We start from the raw sequence: 12,058 nt of genomic DNA, 5'->3' as shown, positions 1-12,058 counted from the left end.
TCTCCTATTTATTTTTTTAACTGCTCACTTTAAATGAATTGTCACACATAAATACACTATTAATGAGCGCCTGAACATGCATGGACCATGAGATAATCGTTCCTCTATGGCCGCCAGCTAAACGACTACCCGTACATCAACGACGACGAAACGTAACTGAATGGTTCGTCTCGCAAACGAATGAGCACGTGGCTTGCGTGGTGGAATACTTGGTTTCGCGCGCCCCGCAGGACACGACGCTGAGCATTCGGGTGTTCTTCGGAAAACGACCGAGAAGGAGGTCGGTTTATTGATTACCCACCGAAGACGGTATGGATCTAGAATTAAAAAAAATAGAGGAACTGGCGGTTAGAATACTGCTCATTGGATTAGTTTCTTCATGAAAATCCCGAACATTGGAAGCATTTTACCAAAAATTGTTCCATATTTGTACTCAGTTGGAGGAACCTTAGCCATGGATGACTTCGACTGGGGTGTTTCGTATGTCGTATGTTGAACATTTTCCGGATCCTCTTCGTCGTATACATGGCAGGTCTGAACCGTTCGGACCAAGGTGGGGCCTGATATACGATCGTGTTATAGTTCTGTGTATTTGGTTGCCGTTTAATGAATCGTTAAACGAAACCCAAAATGATGGTGGCACCGCCTGCAGCCCTGCTAACAAACACTGATTTACGCAGGGGTGATGTACATATAGGTGATAGGGACCTTCGAAGACGTCCAAAACTACCGGTCATACTACAGCCTGAAGAAACTTCCCGACTCTAAATACCTGTCGCGACGGACGAAGCAGGGAGACTGTACAGAACATAAGTAGTCTCAGTACTCACATACGCCTCTGAGACATGGACTCTGTCCAAAACTGACGAAGCCCTCTTAGCCGCGTTCGAGAGGAAGATGCTGAGAAGGATTTTTGACGCCCCGTGTATGTGTGGAAGGACAATGCAGGAGGAGCCGCTACAATGACGAGCTCTACGAGCTGTACGATGATCGTGCAGCGAACTAGACTCGGCAGGCACCGGTGGGCTGGTCACGTCATGAGAATGACACCGGACGACCCCAGCCCGTAAAGTGGCCATCCCACACGGACAGAGGAGATGGAGTGATGGCGTTGGTGCGTCCGCCAGAACAGCCAGGATAACGGCCAAGGATTGCTGCAGCAAGCCAAGACCGCAAAGCTGTTGTAGCGCGTGACAAGTAAGTAAGTTAATGAATCATTTTTGCTCATAAACCAGGGAAGTAGTGGAGGAAAGAGTTAAAAAATTATCGGACACGACTACAAGGTCCGAGTTTTTATAGCTTCTTGGCATCGATGTTGATCCTTGCTGCAGAAGATCAGCTTACTGGACAGTGTACTAGTCTCGACCTCAACATTGAGCCAATCCATAGGCGTATTTAACGTAAGACGAAGCCTATGATCGCCAACTAGACCGTTGTCCAGGAAACATGGTCGTGCTCTAGGAAAAAAAACGTTTTCGTCTAATGTTTTTTTTAATGAAGAGATCTCACCGTCGAACCAGTCTCGCCGCTCAAGCTTCCTTCTACCAACAGATCTCGTAATCCTCAAGTATTAAGAGACCTCATGCAAGGGACCTCGAATAACCGAATACGTGAGCCAAAAATCTCGTCAGTCAGTCTTGAAAGTCTCATCTACATAGAGAGCGCGGAGTCGTTCGGATCTATCAGCAGCTGAGGGTTCTCAATGAGTTTTTCCGATTAAATTACTAAACCAGACAATTAAAATGGGAGCATTTAAAAGTGTGTGTTTGTGGTTTTTTTTTTCTTTATTTTTTATTTTAATGTTGTGTTGTTCAATTTATTTAATTTTTGTTAAGACCTCCAAACGCACGAGCGTGTTGCACGAAATGCGTAAATTGGTGTGTATTACTTCCCTCTCTTTCTCTCTCTCTCTCTCTTATGCACTACATTTGTTTGCTCTTGTGATGTTGACAATCCTATGGGCGATGTGGCAATCTGTATCTGTACCTGGATGTTTCCTTTCTAGGATAGTTTTTTTTATGTTTGCGGTAGTGTTTGAACTTTTCCTATTGTTCGTTAAATGTGTTCGATTTTCCGTTCCGGTAGTTCGGTCCTATTAATAATATACTCTGCTTGTTTACTGGACGTTCCTTCCCGTGCTATCTCCTGCTGTTACACGCGTTATCTTATTTATTAGCATAACTAATGACGCTCCATGCCTCCTCCTCTCGATATATTCAATCTCAAGCATTTCATCTTCACAGTTAAAACTTATGCGAAACAAAACAAACAAAAACATACACCCCTCCTCGCCTCTGACTCAATTGCATTCCTGCGTAGGATCCGGCCCAAATCTCTCACACTACTTACTGCACGCCACCGCCAAAACAACTACGATAAAGCTCTCTTGTATTGTGTTGTGTGTTGGGCGTGTACGTGTTTTCTGTCGCTCGGTGTACTAATACTAAAATCCCGTTCCGTGTAAATAGTGCAGTAGTATCTTATTTTACCCAAACCCCGGGTTAGGGCGACCGAGCTCACAAGGGGGAACGTGTGTGACACAAAGCGCACACCAATGTCTCAATCGCGCGAATGGGATTAACAACCAAACACGCACGCACACACATCACGTAGATAGAGCTCGAGGAATGGTGAAACTTAAATCTTCCTTCTTATCTTTTTCTTCAATCACACACACGGATACGCACACACACGCACAGACAAACAGATACTTATTGATCTCTTTTCATAAGGCAACCATAGTAGAGAAAAGCGTGTAGATAAATAGTGATGCAGAGGAGGCTATACGCGGCTCACGGGCTTGTTGGAAGGGAATAAAAGCCATAAACGATGCTCCATCTATCCTACGCCGAACCAATGTTTTGGGGGGGAAACAATAACGCACAAAAATGGATTCACCCTTCAAGCACAGCTAGCTAACATTGAACGTTACAGAATTTGAGGGGACTCTATCCAGGACAGCGGGCTCCGACAGCATCTGTCTGTATTGTTTGCGGCTTCAAAAAATTCAATTCTACTACTAAAAAACCCCGAAGCCGTACCAAGTGTTCCTGTGTGTACCACCACCTCTCACACCCATTTCACAATCCTTCTATTGCTAGTTCCTTTATTATAATTACTACTACTGCTGCTACTACTAACAAACGTGTGTGTGTGTGTGTTCGGTGTGTTCTGTTGTAAAAAGTATTTTAAATCTGCTTAAAGACTTTGTTTGTTTCCTCTTCCTTATTGTGTCGTCTATTTAGTTAGTTCGTCGTTCAGTAGTTTTGCCGTCGTGGTTTTGTTGCTGCTGCTGCTGCTGCTAATCTCTACCATTAATTAGTTAGTTCTACTACCATTCCGCAGCATCACAACATGGCTTTGATAGAACAAACAAAAAAAAAAAAGAGCCACAACACAAAACCAAACCGAGGATCACTTTCGATCAAATGTCCTTTCATCATCCTTTCAACAACTAACAACAACCAACTAGGTAGGAAAGTGGTTCAACTACGTTTGAATGTTTGTTTTGTTAAGCTTTTTTCAATCAGTCGTCATGCTCGTTTCACATTCCTGCTTTTACCCACGGCTTTTACTTCACAATTACAAAATGTGGTAGAATTTTGGGGCGTATGTACTAATGCTTCCTTCGCTACTTACATACTAATGGTGTGTGTCTGTGTGTTTGTATGTGTACCAGTAATAATTGTTTGTGTTAATCTACTACTAATGGACCTAACGCTGTCTATTATCCTCCCTTTATCAAGGATCCACGTGTATTGTCCGAATTTAGTATGTGTGTTAAAAAGAGCTAGGCGATAGTGTTTACTGGAAGGAGTACTGGAAAATCTCATCCGTTTGTTTTCTGTGTGTGTGTGTTGTGTTGTTGCCACTGTTACTACACCAGAACCAGTAGTGCCCAACTACTCACTAATTCGCTGTGCAAAATGCTGGTTCATTATTGTCCGCCCCTTTCCTTTCCCGTATCATATCCGCTGGCGCCGTTCTGTTCTCTGGACTCGGACACTTCTGAATGTCCGACAAAAGGCGTCGAAAAAAAAACAAACAAAAACCCATATCGAACAGGTTGTAAGCCCGATATATCCTCTCATCCTTAGGGCAGCCCCTAATTGAAACTTTCGTTCCAACCTTCCGCCGGTAGGTTGGTGGTAAACTGTGTGATACCGTTGTTAGCCATCGATTCCAGCACTTCGCTCACGTACGCCGCCACGTCGGTGTCACTTTTTTCCGCGTGCTGAATGAATGCGTGCTGTAGCAGCTTTCCGTACTTTGGGCGATCACGCTCTTCCTTGATTAAGCTACAAAAATCGCCACACATTGCAAAGGAACAATTTAGAGTGGGTTAAGTCTTACGAGGAGGAAAAAACCCGAGCCGTCGTGCTGATGATACTTACCAAGTATTTACAAAATTTACAAAATCGATAGAAAATTCCATCCCGTTATAGGTGGTACAGAGTCGTGGCGGATCACCTTCTACGACCTAAGGAAAGAGAGAGAGAGAAGAGATGGAATCGTTACTCTTAACTTAAAGCGTTCATCAATGCATCGTTGGTGACTGTTAGATCGGACAAGTGGTTGGGCCATGGTCAAAACAGTAACCTCAAACAGGATTGCATTATTATGGCGAGTATAAAAACAGAGCTTGTGTTATACGGTTGCGTCGATTGCTTACCTGCGAAAGCTGCTCGAATACAGAGCCCCACTTCGGGTACGGGAATTTACCGGTCGCCACTTCCATTAACGTTATTCCAAGCGACCACACATCACTGCGCACATCGTACCCTTTGGCCCGCTGTGGATCGATCCGTTCTGGCTGTAAAAGGGAAACAAAAATGCCCGGCCGCTTAGTTTATCAATATCCGTCGCAGTTAAACCCAGCCGTGCGGGTTCACCTACCGCCATATACGGTCGGCACCCAGCATCCTTCGTGCGGGCAATCGAATCCACCAGCTGCCCGGAGATGCCGAAATCACAAAGCTTTATGTCCCCGTTTCGCTTCAGCAGTATATTGCTCGGTTTTACATCCCGGTGGATGATGTTCAGCTCCTCCTTCAGATAGTTCAGGGCGCGCACGGTCGCAAACGTTATCTGCGCCAGTATCGGTTCCGGGATGCGGCTTTGCTGGCACTCGCAGATAAACTTGTAGAACTTGTCGAGCGACGTGTCCATCAGCTCCATACAGATCCAGCAGTCACCCTCCTTGAACAGCGCCCCGTAAAACGTGACGATCGTGTTGCAGTCGTTCGACTTCATCACCACCTCCAGATCCATCAGCAGCTGCTTCTGTTCCTTTTCGTCCACCGTCGACCGGATGCGCTTCACCGCCATGACCGTGCCGGTGTGCGTGAACTTCATCCGGTTGACCGCCCCGAACGCTCCCCGCCCAATCTCACCCTCGTCGAGCAGATCGTCCGAGGTGAAGTCGTACGTTTGGTTCGGTGCGATCTGTAGCTTGCCGGCGGCGGCCTGCATCCGGATGCGTTCCCGCGTCGGGTCCGGTATCATCGGTGCCTGCCCACCCTGGCATCCTTGAAAGCTGAGCTTCTTGGACGGTTTCCTTCGCTCGCCGTTCAATTCCAGCGGCAGTGGCATGAAGGGTCGCGCAGATGAAGGAGTGGTTGCTGTGCAGATGGGGAGAGCAATAAAGGAAGGGACGATTAATACACGAACCTACTAGGATGCATCCGAAGAGGCGCGCGCCCTTTACCTGGCGAGGATAGTGAACTCTGATCGTCTGACATTGGCGTGAAGTTGTGGTGGCGGCAGCGTACCAGGTAGCGACCGATTGGTGTGTTGAATAGTTAATGGTTAACCTGCTGGCGGCGGTGGCGGCGGGCTCCTTTCGAATTTGGAGCTTTGCAATAGTGTGTTACTTATTCACCGGCGCTGAAGCATTCACTGCTGACACATTAAGCGTGTGGACTATACGATGGTGTAGATAGTGGACGAATTTCCAGTGCCGACTTTGCTACGCACAACACCTGAGATACCCTGTTGGCCACGGCACGTAACGCGAAAGGAACGGACGGATTGAACGCGTACAGACAGAGGCAATCGGACTGGTGGTGCTGTCGACCGACGACAAATGCCTAGGGAAACACGATCCAATTCCAATTGGGCAGCAGACAACAACGGGTGTGGATGGTAGAAGGCAAAAACACACACACACACAAACTACTCGCAAGGGTGACCGACGACGACCACTGGTGCAATAGGAACACAATAGTTTGCTGGTGAAAGGATTGTTTTTTTTTCGGAGTGCCAGCTAGTTTCCTGTAGTCACCACCACCTTCGAATCACTTTCTCCCCGTGCTGGTAAGGTGTTTCTTGCTGTGCCAGGTCACTAATTCCCCGTTTTGCACTCGATCCTTTTTGCCCCACTGTCCAGCATAAAGTTTACTTTACGTTTTTCTTCTCCTCTGCTGCTCTCTATCCGTTTCGTGGTTCGTTCTTGGCGATTCTATTCTCTAGAGCGGCAGGTTTGACAGTGGCGCGTGTCGATGGTGTCAGTTGGCTGCGTGGTACTTTTCTGGTTTGTCCTTTTTTAGTAGCGTAGAGACGATTAAAATAAAGTTTTATATTTCTTTAAGCATGGCTCTTTATTTTGCACCTGACTCTATCGCAAAAAAGGGTTTTTAATTGTGTTCCGCCTGCAATATGGCGCACCATAATGCACCCGTACCCGGCACTCTTGAGCAATCGACGTTTTGCGTCGACGAACCCTGTATATGCAAGCCGATGACAGCTCAGCTACATTTGACATCGGTGAACGACCAGAACGAAAACAATAACATTCCAAGCAAAGTTGCTTTGTGTGGTTGCGGTTCTCACGCAGCTCGTACAACATAATCCACATTTCGCTTAGCTTCTTCCGGTCAGGCGTACATAATGTTGGCCATGTTTTGAATGCTTCACCGTCAGTATGACGTCGTGTCGAGACATTCTACTGACCGGCAGTACGGCCACCGACCCGTACTCGGAATGGAACAACACGTGCCGGACGTGTTTGCAGGCGGGCGAAACACGGTCCATCTTCGAGCTGGAGGCTTGTTCGCCGATGTCCTACGCGGAAAAGGTGATGCAGTGTGCGAGTGTGGCTATCCGCGAGCACGACAATCTTCCCGACCGAATCTGTACGCAGTGCATCGACGATCTGAACGTGGCGTACCGTTTCCGGTTGAACTGTCTAGAGGCAAATGCATTGCTGCTAGGAGCGAACAACTTCGACTGTTTCGAAGCGAAGACGAAGGAGAGGCAGGCGGCGGAAGTTGCACCGTGCTCACCGGATGACGGGCGGGACCAGATAGCGATACAGATGGATTCCGGTGTGATTTATACGTATAAACCACCGATCGGGTTGGATGTAAAACTGACCCAACCGAGTGCGGACGACGGGGCGAAGAGCGCACCTACTATGACGATGATCGATCCGCCATCGATGTCAAACGCCGCAACCGAGGACGATAGCATGCTGCTCACCATGGATACGACGCTACCGGCAGAGAAACGTGACGAAATAGAGTACATTATCTATGTGAAAGATGACAACGATGAGCAGGAATCTACACTGCCGACGATGAAAGCAAATGCCGCACCAATGGTACGTTCTGGTTATGCTAGCTGTTCATAGTACACTCTGACGCTTCCTTAAAATACGTTACAGGAACCTGCCATCCATTGGGAACACACTGAGCAAACGGTAGTCGACAATCGAAACCATTCCACCGGACAGAAGCGCGTAAAAACGTTGCAAACCATCCGCAAAACGAACCGACCGAACGAGATGAAACCAACAATCGAAACCGTCACCTCACAGCCGGTAACGGACGGTACCGGCGGTATGGAGACGGTGATACGCGTGAAACGCAACCTGGCCGGCCCGAAACCATCGTTCCTGTGCAAAATCTGTGATGTGACGTACAAACATAAGCATGCGCTCGATACGCACATGCGGCGCCACCAGGGCGATCGGCCGTACAAATGTGAGCACTGCGATAAATCGTTTGTCGTGCCGTTCGAACTGCAACGTCACGCACGCATCCACACGGGACAAAAACCGTACAAATGTCGGTACTGCGAGCGAGCGTACTCGGACTTTGGCAGCAAAACCAAGCACGAGCGTACGCATACCGGTGAGCGACCGTACGTGTGTGACTATTGCGGTAAATCGTTCTCGTACTCGCACGTGCTAAACAGTCATCGGCTGACGCACACTGGGGTGAAGAAATTCGGGTAAGTTCATTCAATTCGTTCAATTCGTTCAATTCGATAGTTCCTAAGCAAAGCTGTTTCACTTTTGCAGCTGCACAATCTGCGGCAGACGGTTCGCCAAATCGCACCATTTGAAGTCGCACCGCAACACGCACCAAACGCAATCGCTTGTCGCAACCGTGACAGCGTCGGAGGAGGATGGTCTAGTTGAACTGCACGGTGAGAACAACAACATCAAGCAGGAAACGGTGGATGTCGTGTATTCGGCCCTGCTTCAGGATGAGTTGATCGCATCGAACGATGTGCTTCCGATGAACGAAACCACTCCACTGCTGCTCGGCCCGCAATCGGACGGCGGAGGTGTGCTTGTCGATGTGTTTCCGGACACCGGCGCTGGACTGATCCCAACCGAATGGTCGATGGTGGACGGTGGCGTGAAGGGAGAGCACACGGGTCCGTCCGTGGTAACGATCACACCGGAGGAGTTGGAAAATGTGTCCATCGTTACCTTCAACGATTATATGATGAAAACAGCCGGGCTGGACGGTTTTTTGGTTGAGGACGAGCCGGCAGACGTCGGGGATGTGTTGGTGGAGCGACAAATGATGGACAGATGATTGGCGGTAATGCAAATGGGTGGATGAACGCTCCAGAAGGTAGGCCCCGGTATCGGTAAAGCATCCTGATCGTGAACAATCAACCGCGCGGTTAGCGAATAGGCAAGGCGGCGAGATCGAGCCTGGTTCTGGAACCAAATATAGTTACGAATAGCATTGACTGATGGAGAAGTACAATTATCTCATAGGAAAAGATCCAGTCCATGGTCGATCTGGCAGCCCTAACCTCACAATCAGACCACCCCAGTATGAGAAAAAGTCCAACTTTTGTTTGTGTTTATAAAATACGTGATTATGCTTTAATTTCATTGCGCTTCCGTTTTTCGTTGTATAAGTTATTGCTTGCTTTCCGATATGCTATCGTGGTAAATCGAACAGGTTAAAATGACGTTAGAAGTCATAGGAGCTTTCCTCGCTTTCCTCGCTTTTTCATCAAATCTCCGAATCTATCCTTGAGCTTCTTTCGTTGAGTTTCAATTAAAATATCATTTGTTCAGCATCGCTGCGCCCTTATTCCTTATTCTTTAAGACGGTAATAAATACTTGTCGAATATTATCGAAACGAAAGCTGTCGCTCTCTTGTTGTTTTGTTAAAAAAAGAGATTCAAGCCTTTGCCTGGATTCGATTGCTTCCCCGGGGGCGCGATCGTAGTAGCTATTGGCAACAACACACTCTTGTGCGTTCCTCTTATTGATTTCCGATTAAAGTAAGCCTAGATAACTTGTTCAGTCAGTCAGTAAGAATTGTCGTGACGCGACTCTACGACGAGTCCATTAGCTTGAGAAGGTTCGTCTTGGCACTGCGCAGGTTTGGATCTAGCCGTAGCGCAGCCCTGTACTGCTCGATCGCCTGAGCGTTCCGCTGGCCCCACCGGTGATACAGCACGCCCAGATTAGCACGGTACACCGCATGATCCGGACGGGCGGCAATGATCTGCCGATAAAGTGCCTCGGCCGTTTCGTACTGGCCAAGCTTCCCGAACGCGTTGGCACGGGTAAACAGGATGGCGGTATCGTTCGGCAGAAAGGTAAGCGCCAGTGCCGATGTGCGTATAATGTCATCCGTACGGCCCCGATTGTCGTACAGCGCGAGAATGTTGGCCCACGCTTTGCTGTGCCGAGGGTTTTGCTGTATCGCTTCGCGCCAGTACCGCAGGGCCATGGAGGAGTTTTGCTTATCGATGTACTGTGGAACGTGTAGGCGAATTAGAAAAAATGACTATTGGAACTGAAAACTGGACCGATTGCACCACTTACCAGATTGCCCAAATTGTACAAACAGTTAGCATAGTTGGGCTTTAGCTCGAGCGCTCGCCGATAGCTGGTCAACGCGGCTTGATGGTCTTTCCGTGCCGCCTGCACGATACCGAGATTCATCCAGGCCGACGGGAATGGTTCGTGTATTTCAATCGCTTTCCTTAGATGCCGTTCGGCCGTGTCCAGCTCGTGCACTTCGCGGTACAGATTGCCCAAATTCATGTGTGCCGCTTCGTACGCGGGATGTAGCTCGATTGCGTGTCGGTAGAAGGCGAAGGCCGTTTCACGATCACCCTGATCCGTAGCGAGTCGGGCAATGTTGTAGTACACTTTGGCGTTTTCGGGACAGACGCGCAGTGCCGAGCGGAACAGCAGATCTTCCGACGTCCACTCGTAAGCACGGGATTGTGTTTTCAGGATAAACATGGTGCACAGGAAGCACAGTGGAATGTAGAACGCTACGGAGCGCTTGATTAATCGTCGGTAACCGACCGCTAGGAGGTAGCAAAATCCAACCGATGGAAGATATAGTAACCGTTCGGCAATCACAAACCCAACCCGTACAAAGCCACACGCTGGTAGGAAGGGAATGATGGCCAGTGTAAGGGCTAGTTTGATTTCTTTTGATTTAGATTCGCAAGATCGTAACGCCAGTATTGCTGCCGTTCCGTAGAAAATCACGATCAGCAGCATCCGGGGATCGAATACGGTTTCCACCAAAGGAACGGATCCAAGGGCCCAATCAAAGCTTAACCAATCGGGGCACAGCAAAAGGTAAGCATTTAGCCAGTAAAGATAGCTTTGGGAAAGAATTCGGCTGGTGGTGCTGTTCGTCGCACCAACGGGATTATCCATTCGATGGAACTTGGGACTTTCGAAGTCCATAATCCACAGGCGTAACACGAGGGCGGCCAGTGATAGGAGGGCTAGGGCAAACACTCGCGCTATGCAGGCTCGATGCGTTTGAAACAAGTCTGGCAACCGCACGTGACGCCAATTGACTCGCTTCAGCAAATCGATGGCGCCACAGGCCACTAGGGCCGTGATGCCCGTTTCTTTGCACAACGTCGATGCTACGGTAAGAAGAAAAAGAGCCGGAAAAACAACGAAACCATACCGACGCTCGCCGTGCAACCAGCGTTGGTATAGCAACAGGACGGTAATGTACCCGATCGCTGCCAGCAAATCGGCCCGCCCAACAATACCAACGACCGCCTCGGTATGTACCGGATGCACGGTAAAGACAAAGGCGGCCCAAAAAGCCGTACGAAAAGGACCGGTCTCACGCCACACCGTTTGATACAGTCGTAACACCAGCAGGCACACGATCGTATGCAGCGCAAGATTAACTTTTTTCATGTGACCGGCGTTTAAACCTAGCAGGCGGTTTTCCAGCTGGTAGCTTAGTACGGTCAGCGGACGGAAGGATTTGTGGCTCGTCGGGTCGGACAGATTGTTGCCCCAGAAGTCGTGCCGCAGCAGGTCTCGGAACGGTGTGGCCACGTTACGCACGTCCATGTTTTTCACGATTGCTGCCGAATCGTCGAACACGAACGTGCCGTACAGTGCGCCACCGTACGAAAGCAGTGAGGCGGCCACCAGAATGGCATACTGGAAAAAGGTGGAGGGATGGCGATTAGTGATGGTATGGGAGTAATTTGTAGACCCTTACCTGAACCAAGGCGTGTTGGCGCAGCGAAGACATCACCCGTATAGCTAGCACAACAAGGATGGGCGAGAACTGTTATTTGTCGTTGTGGACCATTGTTTTTCGTTCGAACCGGGACAGATAATCGGGAACACTACAATACTACAGGATTTGGGGGAATGGTGAATGTTTACGGGAATAGCTTTGCCATCCCGGCGTTTCTTGAGGCTGTTTGTATGCGATCTGTATTTGTTTTGTCTGCAAAATCACAACTTTCGAAGCGATGGTACGTTCATGATGTCTTCACCAACACATTGATATCGGA

The 12,058-nt window shown here is 48.7% G+C and overlaps 3 protein-coding genes across 3 annotated transcripts; 1 reads left to right on the top strand and 2 right to left on the bottom strand.

Annotated features, from left to right (window-relative positions):
- Nucleotides 1–1,759: 1,759 nt before the first annotated feature.
- Nucleotides 1,760–6,511, bottom strand: LOC118506746 (dual specificity mitogen-activated protein kinase kinase 4-like). The gene is made up of 5 exons (XM_036044325.1): nucleotides 5,708–6,511; nucleotides 4,897–5,621; nucleotides 4,673–4,813; nucleotides 4,395–4,480; nucleotides 1,760–4,298 (listed from the first exon to the last, which is right to left on the bottom strand). The coding sequence occupies exons 1-5, from the start codon at nucleotides 5,739–5,741 to the stop codon at nucleotides 4,106–4,108; spliced, it is 1,179 nt and encodes a 392-aa protein (XP_035900218.1). The 5' UTR covers nucleotides 5,742–6,511; the 3' UTR covers nucleotides 1,760–4,105.
- A 219-nt stretch (nucleotides 6,512–6,730) lies between these two features.
- On the top strand, nucleotides 6,731–9,386 carry LOC118506745 (myoneurin-like). The gene is made up of 3 exons (XM_036044324.1): nucleotides 6,731–7,600; nucleotides 7,664–8,232; nucleotides 8,303–9,386. Exons 1-3 carry the CDS (start codon nucleotides 6,923–6,925, stop codon nucleotides 8,826–8,828), a joined length of 1,773 nt encoding a protein of 590 aa, XP_035900217.1. The 5' UTR covers nucleotides 6,731–6,922; the 3' UTR covers nucleotides 8,829–9,386.
- Nucleotides 9,094–12,032, bottom strand: LOC118506744 (protein O-mannosyl-transferase TMTC4). The gene is made up of 3 exons (XM_036044323.1): nucleotides 11,758–12,032; nucleotides 10,086–11,696; nucleotides 9,094–10,014 (listed from the first exon to the last, which is right to left on the bottom strand). The coding sequence occupies exons 1-3, from the start codon at nucleotides 11,788–11,790 to the stop codon at nucleotides 9,589–9,591; spliced, it is 2,070 nt and encodes a 689-aa protein (XP_035900216.1). The 5' UTR covers nucleotides 11,791–12,032; the 3' UTR covers nucleotides 9,094–9,588.
- Between the last annotated feature and the right edge of the window lie 26 nt (nucleotides 12,033–12,058).

This window comes from Anopheles stephensi, chromosome 2 (genome assembly GCF_013141755.1).
Source record: "Anopheles stephensi strain Indian chromosome 2, UCI_ANSTEP_V1.0, whole genome shotgun sequence".
Classification (NCBI taxonomy): Eukaryota; Metazoa; Arthropoda; class Insecta; order Diptera; family Culicidae; genus Anopheles; species Anopheles stephensi.
The sequence above is the reverse complement of the archived record's forward strand: the minus strand, read 5'-3'. Positions and strand labels throughout refer to the sequence as shown.